Here is a 12,101-nt window from a genome sequence, read left to right on the forward strand (position 1 = left end):
TCATGTTTAAAAAAATCAAAATACTGGGAAGGAACAGGAGTGCTCTACACAAAGCCAGCAGCAGGGTAGAAAGGAGAAGGATCACGTGAACACTGTCAGATGGAGGTGGAAGAACATTCTCTCTCTTTTGCGCTGTGGATAACCATGCAGAAGTTAAGGAAGGCAGATCATGACCTGGTATTAGAAATTCTTTCCAATAATTTGATCTCAGAAATGACTGAGCACTGGATTGCTGCCTTGGAACATAACTGAGATCTTCATTAAGTGTATTCAGAAGAGGCTGGAGGCCCATCTATTGGGAGATGTTGAAGAGGATGTTTTATTTGTAAATTCATGTTGGCCTTCCAAGTATTCTCTAATGTTCAATTATTTAAATGCACGCATATGCATGCGCGTGAACAGACATCAAATGGAGAAATTGCCAAAGACCTGATCAACTAATAGCATTACGAGCCCACAGAAAGGAAGCCATCCTAATGGAAGACATCCATGATCGGGGCTGGTGTTGATAGGAATGTTCCAGAAGGTGCGTTCTGCAGTTCTGCACCTATCACCCCACACTGCCGACATGTCTGCATTACTCTGTCCTCCTTAGCATCTACATACTGATCTCATGGAGCACAAGAAATGAGTTTCCTCTCCCTTCTACACCACGGTCAGGCAAGTTCCCCTGTGAGTCCCCAGCATATGTGCAGTGGCAGCTGTGACAGTGAGGCTGTGGCAATTGATCGATTATGTTGTTTCGTAACAGACAGGACGAGCTTATCTTCCTGAAGAAAAGAACATAGCACAGATGCCATAGAAACTCTTTGGGGGTATAGCTTTTTGCTGGCTTTCCAAAGCGTCTGGCTTATACCTTCACTTACTTGACATTGAGAACAATGTGACATTTTTAGCAACAGGATATCTGGTCACACAGTAACAGAAGGATAACATGCCTCATTTCTGGTCTGTTTGCAGGAGGACAATTAAAGCACATGCCATTTAGAAAACACTATGAAAAACTGTCAAATAGGAAGAGAATTTCTAACAGTGACCTGTAGTTTTCTTCTTAAACTAATGATCAGACTTTAATAATAACAAAACTATGTAAATAAAACTTCTGGAACACTGAAATGTACTTTTCACATCTTGGTGTACTTTTATTGCTTGGGCCTGGTAATTCCTGGGAGCCTCATTCTTTATAATGGGGCACATATTTGTCTGACTCCCAGTGTATAGCTTACAGCGCCTGGCGTTGGCTAAGACTTGCCAGAATGCGGAGTGCAAGTGTCTAAATTGGAAAGGTCACCATTGTGAAAGATCATTGCATGAAAATGAGACTTAAAAATGAAGCATATCACAATCATCAAGACGTAGAAACAAACCAAATGTCCACGGATGGATAAATAGATAAAGAAAATGTGGTGTACGCACACACTAGAATACTATTCAGCCTTAAAAAAGATGGATATTCTGCCACATGCTGTAACATGGAGCAACCTGGAGGATGTTATACCAAGTGAAAGCCAATCTCAGAAGGACAAATACATGAGCAGAGAGTAGAGTGGTGGTTGGCAGGGGTTGGGGGCGGGGGGGAATGAGTTGCTACTCAGTGGGCATGAAGTTTTAGTTATGCAAGATGAATACATTCTAGAGATGTGCTTTGCATAGCATGGTGCCTACAGTTAACAACGCTGCGCTGCACACTGACAAATTTCTTAAGAAGGCAGATCTCATGTTAAATGTTCTTGCCAACATTTTAAACAGAGAATAAAAACTGCAACAGCTTCATGCTACCTTTTTTTACAAAGCCTGAGGAAAGAGGACATACTATGTTGGAACAAACTGCAAGTCTGTTGAAAGAAATTTTTACCCACCAGTAAAAAAAAAAAAAAAAAGGTATTGTTGAAAATAATATATTTCTTTTTCCCAATCAGATGCATAATTTGGAAAAATATTATTTAATCATGACGACAGCCACTGTAGGTTTAGGAATTACTATGAAGCAGGCACCATGCCAAGATCCTTATATGCCTTACTCAAACCTCCCAGCAGTTCTATAGATGAGAAAACTGCTGCTCAGGGAGGGTGAATAACTAGACGAATGGTTTTATGTTAATAAGATCTTGAAAGAGCTGACTGCCCAACCACTCTCTTCCCGGTCTCTCTCCTACCCACTCCAAGAAAGCCTCCTTCCTCACTATGGAATCAATGGTAAGTTTTCAGATTTCCTTTCAAACCTGTCTTATCAACAGCATTTGTGCAGTGAACCATCCCTTTCTTTCCACACATCTTCCTCTCATGGCTTTTAGGATGCCACCTGTTCCCGGATTTCCTCCTCCCTTAGAGGACATTGCTTTCAGTCTCCTCTGCTGCTTCTTCCTCTTAATGCTGAGATTCACTCAGGCTCAACTCTTGGTCCTCCCCTTTTCTCTGTCCAACCTCCTGGTGATCTCACTCTGTCTCATGGCCACAAAACCCATCGACTAGCCAATGGCCCATATCTCCAACCAGGACCTTTCCCCGGGAAGTACAGGTTCTCACATCCAAATGCTTACTTGACCACTTCATGTGGGTGTCTAAGAAATGCCTCAAACTTCCTGTTTCCCAAATGGAACCTCTGAAGTTTCCACCAACCTGCTCCACCCACAGCTGTCCAGTCTCAGCTGAAGGCAACGCTATCTTCCAGTTGGAGTCAACCTTGACTTTTCTCTTCCTCACATCCCACATGCAATCTGCCAGGAAGTCCTGTTTGCTTGACTTTCAAAATACATTCTCACGGTCTGATTTCTCACCACCTCCTCTGCTGCCCCCTGCTTTGAGCTCCCATCATTTCTCACCTAAAGGACTGCAGTAGTTACCTAACTGGTTTGCCTGATCTCCTCCTTGCCCCACTATGGTACGTTTTTCACTGAGTTGCCAGAATGATTTTGTTAAAATATAATGGAAATAATAATGGTGGCAGCCTCAACATCCTCCAGTGGCCTCCATTTTTATTGAGAGTAAATGTCAAAATCCTTGCAATGGCTCACAAGGCCTCCCGTCGTCGGGTCGTTCTTACCTCTGACTTCACTTCCTATCACTCTCACCTCACTTACTTCCTCTCCCTCCCTCAGGCTTCCTTCTGGTCCTCCCACAGCCCCAGAGTGATCAACCTCAAAGCCTTTACATAAGACATTCCCTCTGCCTGGAATATTCTTCCCCCTTCAAAGCTGTTCTGTCTTTTCAGTGAGGTCTATTGATTGAGTTACCATACCTGACATGATATCTGGTCTCCACAACTCAGCTTTGCATGGCATAACTCAATTTCCATAATCTTCTAATATATGTAATTTATTCAAGTTCTTATTAATGTTTGCTCCTCCTGCCACACACAGACAAATTTTAAGCAGGAATGGCTTCAAATCCAGCTCTGTCACTAGAACAGACTGGACATAGGTTAGGCACCCAATAAATATTTGTTGAATAAAGAGCAGTGACAGGATCTCAAATCTTAACTTTTGGGTGGTGCTGATACCCTGGGGATTATATAATCAAACCAACCGTCTCTGCTCAGCCTGGATAAAACCATGAAAAATGAAAAGTATCAGCTTGTTTTCAAACATCACAAAACCATTCTGAAGAAGCAAACCATGCTGGATGAGTCCAGTGACTGACATGTGTTCCTATGACTTCTCCTTCGCCTGCTTCCTGGCATGCCCATCCTGGGACACTGGCGAGTCCGCTCACTGACACTGGCACAGGCCTGTCTGTACAGTCGCCCAAGGATTTTGCTCCCTCAGACCTTCCTGGACTCCTGAACCTGATCAAGACACATCTGCCTTAGCTTCCACCGTCATGGCGCTCTGTCTCCTTGTCACTGGTAAGTAACTATTTCGCAAGGAGAAGTAGCACTCTTTCAGAGTGGCGGCCCTGCAGCCAGTCTGCCAGGGTGTGTATCCTGGTTCTGCCTTTTGCCAGCTGCATGACCCCAGGGGAGCAACTTCTTCTGTGCCTCAGTTTCCTTAGCCATAAAATAAGGACAGTAGTAATACCTACTCCATGGATTGTGGAAATTATTAATAAACATAAACAAGCTGGAACAGTGTCTGCATAGAGTAAACCCCTAATATCTGTTAACTGCTATTAATGTTGTTATTATTATTGTCATCTGATTTCACAGGTGCTTTCAGAAGCTATTACCTTAATTAAAAGAAATTGCTCTACTGAATGAATTTTGCACATCTCGATTAGCTGATGGAGAAGATATTTGAGCAGAGGTGTGATAATACCTGTTTGTCCTTTTAATCATTTCTGTTTGAGGCTCTTCTGCTTTATGAGTGGGTGGGGGATCTTGGTGTCAGTTAGTTATCTTTTGGAGATTTTCTGCACAGTTTAAAAATGTATCTCCTCAAGGATATGTTTTGGATGATCTTTAATAACACAGATACAAAAAGGAGTATTATACAAATTATTTACTTAGACACCAGTGTTTTCAATATTAACACTACTGCTGTTGCTGCTACTATTTTATCTTTTATTAACAGCTATCATTTATTGTGTGCTTGCTCTAGCCAAGTCTATGGTAATTTCCTAGTCTTATCATAACCTGTGAATTAAGGATTAATTAGTATTCTCATTTCTTTGTTTGGACTCACAGGAAAGTTTAGATGAATGTCTCATCACATAGTGACGCCTGGATTAAAATCTACAGTTTACCCTTAAAGTTTATGCTCTTAGCACTACATTGTTTTATGGAGAAGTCAAAAAGAGAAGCACATTTCTCCTGCTGACAGACTAATACATGTAAGCAGAAGGATGTTATGAGATAATTCTACATATATGGAAATAAAGATTTACTTCCTGCAAGTCTGGATGATAAAAGTTGGCTAATATACTTTCTGAAATGATAAACTGATTAAGTTTTAGTGAAAATGAATATTGGGTTGCAAAGAAATAGACATTGCTTAAAATAAAAATAATTGTTCCCTGCCAAAGCAAATTATAATTGACAATTATTTGAAGAGATTTTACACATGTAAATAAAGTAAATCTAAGTGCAAAAAGGTCTCATATGAAAACCATTTCTCTGAAACCTGAACATGCTTTAAGTTCTGAAGTAGTTTGCAGTGTCTTAAATCACTGAGCCCTCAATGATTCTCCATAAATATCTAGAAGAAAAAAAATTTTAGAACATGATTTCTGGGTGAAAGATCTGTATATGCATATTTACATTTAAAAATACCTAGACATTTGCTGATGAATTCAGTAGGGTTTTAAGTTTGAAAATGGTTTCTTTCTCCTTTCCCCTCCTGCTTGGAAACTAAGAAAGCATTAGGTCATATAAGAAGCCCAAACCAAAAGAGTTAGGGTCTCTACAACACACATGTATTAATACGAAGAGACTGAGAAGTGTAAGGTACCACCCTGCAGCCTGAGGACTGAGAGGCCACTGCAACTGCAGATTTTTGTCTCTCTTGCTGAAGACGTATCTTTGCAGTCTCTGGAGAAAGCTCAGGTAGCTGTTTGTGGCTTTCAGGATCCTGTCCTGAAAGGGGAGCTATCTGTATGGAAAGAGATGCTGTGTGTGTCTCAGGCACTGGATTAGGGGTCAGTGAGCAGGGCCTTTTGCGAAATGATGGTACTTCAACAGATTTGGAAAACTGTGGAGTATTAACGGGGCTGCTACTTCCTAGATCCTCGTTATGGGTTAGTTTCAAGGTAGAAATCCTCCGCGTTTGAGAATCTTGCCTGTAGTCCTCTTGTAGAACTGGGGTGTTGATGTTAGTGAATGGTGTAGGATCCGTGCTGGAAGCTGCTGGTAGTGGATTAGTGATTTTTTGTGTATACGACATGGTTGTGTTAGATTCTTCAGAATATACAATTGTCTGCCTCGAATCTTCATTGGAATACATAGTTCCCTGAGGAGGTTTTTCGTTAGCAAAGTACTCTGTATTGCAGGGAATTGGTGTGTTAGTTACTAACTGGTCTAAAATGACACCCTTTGTGTGACTGGTTATCAAAGAGCTGTGAAAGCTCTCTTTTCTGTCTGGTGGAGGGGGTGCCTGGATTGACAATGGGATCCAGAGAAAGAAATAAAGTTGAAAGAAAAACAGAGAAAGTCCAAGTTAGTCATGAAAGAAACCAGTGTCAACCTTGCCTTTACAGAAGTAAAGCAATGCCACACCTTCTGATTATGCTATCCATTTTGTTAGCTAGATTGAGTGATCATTTTCATTCCATTTAGAATGCACTTACATTTATTATCAATGTTTGCCCTTAGGGGAAAAAAGTGTTTCCAGAGAATACATTATAACCTTTGCTCCACCTACATTGTGGGAAATTATGTTAAAAGTGAACATATGTTCCCTTGGCATATTTTTATTAGACTTTGAAATATATATATATATATGGTTTATTTAATAGTATTGTTTTATAACAATTTTCATGCTTGTGGCACAATTTTACTAATATCTCCAACACAGAGCTCCTTTAGTTAATATAATAGTTGCATACTCATAATTATTGAATACATAATGTATTGCTGACCTCATCAGTTTAAATCTAAAGCATCAGCTGTCAGCTTTTAAAGAATTAGAATATATGCTAGAGATTATGTTAGAAACTGATATACTTCTATGAGCTTAATCAGAAACAAAACAAAACCAAACTCTTGTTTGTTAAAATTTGTTCTCCATGTTGTAAATACAAGCCTGGCAAGCAAACTAAATACAAAAGTAAAAACATATTAAAAATAAAACATGTATTGAAATATGCACACTAGGAAAGCAGCTGTAAGCAGTGGTCTAATAATCATGCCTTAAATACAGTAGACAAGAGTGTGCAGGGTTACCTGAGTTGGTGATCTTTTATCTTGTAGGTTTGGTCGAACGCTTCGAAAACCTTTTGCTGCAAGAGAGGAATATGTAGCATCTCCATTCAGTGTCTCTTGATTGCCATCATTGTAAGATCTCCAAGCTTTCATTAAGGGAAAACAATTGGATACAAAAATATCTACGTTCACTTAAACATTTTGTATAAAATTTATTTTTATTTCCAAAATTATTTTTATTTCCAAAATTGTAGTGTTCTTAATAGAGGTTTAATTTAATATGCATAACAGTATATGAAATTTAAATTTAACATGAAGTCAGCACATGTGGCTATGAATACGTTTTTTAAAAGTCACAAAAATATAATAGTTATTCAGAATATTTTTCTGTACCTGAGTCTGGTGACTGAGAATCACGCCCTGAAAGAAAAAAAAAATGTTGAAATGAAGACTAAGGTGAAATAAATTAATAACCCAGTAAAAATAACATGGCAAAGAACTATATGCATTATTTTTGCAAACATTATTTCAGTTTTAAAATCTGGGTATGTCAAACATGCCAAAGGGAGGCTTGTACATTTATTCTTACTTCAATTAGAATGTCATTCATTAAATATCTATAATATATAAAATCTATATAGCAAACACTAATTTTTCCCATCAATGATGTTGTAACATGCGATTTTAATCTTATTATGGCCAAAGATGAATATGTGAATTTCTAAATATCAAATTAAAGGATCAAAAGGGACCTGGTTTATAAACAGCACTAACTCAAACCAACAGATCGTTAACTTTCAGTGCCCTGCTGTTGATAAGCATATTTAACTCCTGTGTTAGAGAACTGTATTCTGTAGTTTGCATTTTTTTTACCTTAGGAAACTGTAGACCTGTCTACCATATCATGTGACATTTTCAAATTATTCTCGAGACTGAGTTTTTTTCTTATTGCCATATAAAAGCCATTTTATACTCAAATATGAAAGAGCTATTACAATATGTTCCACTGTCTTTCAGCTAGTAAGCTGTGGAAAATAAATTTCAGTACTAATAAATTGCTTTTGGTAAGGCAGTTGGCAAGGTATCAGTGATACATTTGTTATCAATTTTATTGAAGTTATATATTCCAGAATCTTTTATATGCACATTTGAGGTAATCAGTTTGCACGTTTAACTCATGTATATTTGTAGTCATCAGCTTGTGTTGCCTGGTTTATTAAAGCACATGGTCAACTTTACTTAGATTCATTAAGCTTTTAGCCCAACCTGCTGTCCAGTCCTGGATTCCTTCTGCGTGTCCCCAGGACCATTATTAGATTCTCATTTCAATTCATAAAACAGGAACTTTACATGCTGAAAAAGTCTTTGTTTTTCTTTTAATGCTTCAGAATAGTTATTTTCAAGTTTAAACACAAGAATTTAGAATGATAAAAATGGGTTGAGAAATGCAAGCATCTGATTTTTAGATAAAATATTTGATATGGATTCTTTCCAAATCAACGAAAGAAATACAAATGTGAGTCAGCACAGAGTACATTAGAATGATCCCAGCTCAGGTGAGCCAGAGAAGACTAATGAATTCCCATTCTGTCTGATCATTGATAACTTTGTATGGATTTTATTTCCAATGAATTTAAAATTAGAGTAATAAAATGGGTACCATAGAGAAAAATTACTTTGAAGAATTATGCATGAAATGCTTATTGGATCCTACTTCTAGAATTTGTACAATTTTTTAAATTCTATTTTATTATTTAAAGATGGGGTCTTGCTATTTTGTCCAGGCTGTCCTTGAAATAGTGGGCTCAAGAGATCCTATAGACTCAGTCTTTTGGTTAGCTGGGGCTACAAGTGTGTGCCACTGGGCCTGGCCCTCCTTCTAGGATTTGATGGAAGCAGAAATGATTGAAATTCTTTATCAGTTATATGATGAAGATAAAGAAAAACACAGTTTGGCAATATAGAGCAATCATCAGAATTCTGTTTTGGGGCACTCAGGAGAGAGATTTAACAACCACGAGGCTGCCATCCACTGTGGACAATGAACAAATTTTGGGATTTGGGAAAGGACAATGAAACATAAATTTTGGGATTGGGGAAAAGGCAATAAAATCGCCCAAAGCTCCTTTATGAGAAGAGAAGCAGCATTAATAACAATGATTATATTCTGATTATTTTCTTGAGCATAGGGAGTGTCTTTTACGCTTGGTTTGGTAAAACTGAGATAAAAAAGAAGGCATGTGGTATGTGCTGGGGATGAGGTAATGGGAGCCAGAGGCTTGGAGGTGCAAGGGGTGCCGGTGTGGTGAGAAAGAAGAGGGTGTACTGGGCAGGTCTGAAGGACACTGGAAATAAACTCCCTCTAATAGTCTGTAGGGGGCAGGCTCCGTTTCTTCACGCTGGTCACCGTGTTGAAGATGATGGAGCCCCAGGAAACGGTAAGTGTGAGAATCAGAGGACAGTCACTCCAGGCTCTACTGTGGGTCTCTTCCTGGGACACTGGGCCCAGGGATTTCCAAATGAATCTGTCCCTGTGCCACTGGAAACATTACAGTAAGAGTGGTGGGCTGTACTGAAGGGCCTTGCATCACACAGTGGACACGTGTGTGCAGAATTAAGAGAAAGGAGAAAATGGCCATGGATTCGAACTTCAGGATGAACCAATATTTTAATAAAGCTTATGTTGATGATTAAAGCCTGCCTTGAAGTGGGTGGTCTTTCAAGGAGACTAAAGTACATATCATTTGTCTTTCTTTAAAATAAATCCAGGACTTGGAACACCAGTCCTGATTTGCCCTTTTATTATAGTCTCCTATGTGGACACTGTTTAGCATGGCTCTGCTTTTATTTTATCCCTGCAGGAAAGCCTAGGAGAGGGAGGACACCTGTTCTTTGGAGCAGGTAATAGAAAGTATCATGGATCCATGTCAAGTAAAGACAGTATAGGTTAGAACAACAACAAAAAAAGTCGGTCAGGTAAATGGCTTGGCAGATGTGTGGGGAAAATGGTTTTCCCCACACATCTGCAACATTCCTGATGCACATTCACTTGTAAAAAAACCACAAAGCTAGGACTAGGGGCCTGAAGGTTTACTGTTCTTTAGTAGATAGTCACTGCTTCACTGAAAATCCACGAATGACTAAATGGTGTACGTTTTTCCCTTTCCTGGCTGTTTTGCATGTGAATGTTTTAACAAATAGGGTCTTAAAGAATGAAGACCTCCACATGCTCTTACCAGCACTTTTCCTTGTGTCGAGGCACAAACTAGTGAGTATCTGTCTGGAACTGTGTGCAAGACATTCTTGGTTCTATGTCGGGGGTGGAACTGGATGCCCTCAATGGTCCTTTCCACTGTTATGATTCTAACATGGCAGCTTTTATGTAGCTGTGTTTGTGATACGTGTCGCAGCATAATCTCTCTCAGGTTTTATTTAAATCCCTTTTAACTGATATGCTATATTGACACTATCACTTATAATTTTCTTGAAAATTATTTTGATGCCTGTAACTCATTTCTTTAGAAGACTCAAGTGCTTTTCAAGAATTATTTTGAAATGTTGATTAAATTCAAGTCAACTAATTGAGTGCCTACTGTGTTTCTATGTACAATTATAACCCTTTTCATTTATTTTCTTCATTTACTCTCATTTATTCTGACAAATCCTTGTGAGCCTGGGAAACAATTAAGCTTTCAGAGAGGTAAGAAAATGACAAACATTTTTTCTTTTGAAAAAAAGGAAATGAGATCTAGACAGACTAATTTTCTTAAGGGCATAAAACATGCAGGTAGTATTGACAAGACCCTGCCTCTTGGCAGAGTGGTCCCCATACTGCAACAGGCCACGCTTGCCAGCGTTCCTTTAGGCTGCCAAGTGGTTTTGGTGAAATAAAATGTGTTTCATTGTTTCTCAATAGTCATTGTCTTGGTTCTAGCATAGGTTTAAAATATCCATGTGTGCTCTGATGGATTGTCCAGTGGGAATTTACTTCTTATAAAAGGAAAAGAGAAAGACAGAATGACTCAGGGGACAAAGAGGTGATGACTCAGATTGACTCTGTGATCGGAGAAGGGAGTGAAAATGGCCAGGGACCTTTTGTGGAGGTTTTACTAAAGGCTGTTATATTTTAACAATATCGAAGGCAATAAATATTTATCAATTCCCTTTTGATTCACATAAAGACACTGTATCATATCAGTTCTTATGAAAGCTACATAGAATGCAGTTGTGCATATTGATGCTGACTTCTTTATTCAAAAATGTAATGGAAACGTCTTTGAAAAAGGGGGCCAGGTGTGGTGGCTCATGCCTGTAATTCCAGCACTTTGGGAGGCCAAGGTGGGCAGATCACTTGAGGTCAGGAGTTCGAGACCAGCCCGGCCAACATGGTAAAACCAGATCTCTACTAAAAAAATACAAAAATTAGCCAGGTATGGTGGCAGACACCTGTAATCCCAGCTACTGAGGAGCCTAAGGCAGGAGAATGCTTGAACCTGGGAGGCAGAGGTTGCAGTGAGCCGAGATCGTGCCACTGCACTGCAGCCTGGGACATAGAGCAAGACCCCACTCATCTCAAAAAAAAAAAAAAAAAAAACTTACTTTATGTCTAATTGACACAAAAAAGGGCTGTTTTTAAACAATTATGTCCAAAATTCAGTGGACTTCATTCTCTAGAAACCTTACTCCTAGTGATAGAAAACTTAAAATAATTGAAAGCTACATTGTTATTACTGAAGATTATTTCATATTTTTGAAGTACGAATTTTTTTTTTCTGTTGTAATTCTGAAGCGTTAAATCTTTTCTATTAAGTCTAGTTATATGAAATTCCGTGTATTCATATAACTCTCCACATTGGCACTGTCGAAGCAGTGCGCCATGCCCTGGCATATGCAGCAAGGTTCACGTCTGAGTAGGCTGGGCTGAGATCCTATTTGGTTGAAATGTCGATGACATTCAGGGTATTGGCATTCCAATTATACGATGGCCCTGAACTCTTAACATTTATTGTCTTACTTGCCTTCATTCCTGTTTCCCATAGTATCCAATGTAAACACATCTGTAGTTTTTCTAACACCTTTTTGTGTTTATACATGCATGAGCCAATACATACAAATAGAGATTTGTATAAAGATGTTTTTTAACCTAAATGAGGTCATACTATAAACCTTGTGCATTTTCTTTTAACTTAATATGTAACTGAACTCACTAGCTGGGCATTTAAACTTGGACGTTGAAATCCATTGTGGATTAGAGGTGGTGAATGGAGTGGGATTCTCCATATGGAAGTTCGTTTTTGTTTTTGTTTTT

General features: G+C 38.8%; 1 protein-coding gene across 47 annotated transcripts in view; it reads right to left on the reverse strand.

Annotated features, from left to right (window-relative positions):
• The window catches only part of SORBS2 (sorbin and SH3 domain containing 2), a 228,439-nt gene that overhangs the window by 85,903 nt on the left and 130,435 nt on the right, over positions 1–12,101 (reverse strand). For 15 of the 47 annotated variants that reach the window (XM_033215868.1, XM_033215862.1, XM_033215876.1 and 12 more), the window contains 3 exons: positions 7,187–7,213; positions 6,815–6,939; positions 5,385–6,026 (listed from right to left, as the gene is read on the reverse strand). In XM_033215868.1, the coding sequence (XP_033071759.1) occupies positions 5,385–6,026; positions 6,815–6,939; positions 7,187–7,213 (794 nt within the window). The remainder of the gene's footprint in view (positions 1–5,384; positions 6,027–6,814; positions 6,940–7,186; positions 7,214–12,101) is intronic. The other 32 variants (XM_033215896.1, XM_033215883.1, XM_033215887.1 and 29 more) reach the window with 6 other exon arrangements.

The sequence above is a fragment of the Trachypithecus francoisi genome, unplaced genomic scaffold (assembly GCF_009764315.1).
Source record: "Trachypithecus francoisi isolate TF-2019V2 unplaced genomic scaffold, Tfra_2.0 Lachesis_group1, whole genome shotgun sequence".
Taxonomy (NCBI): domain Eukaryota; kingdom Metazoa; phylum Chordata; class Mammalia; order Primates; family Cercopithecidae; genus Trachypithecus; species Trachypithecus francoisi.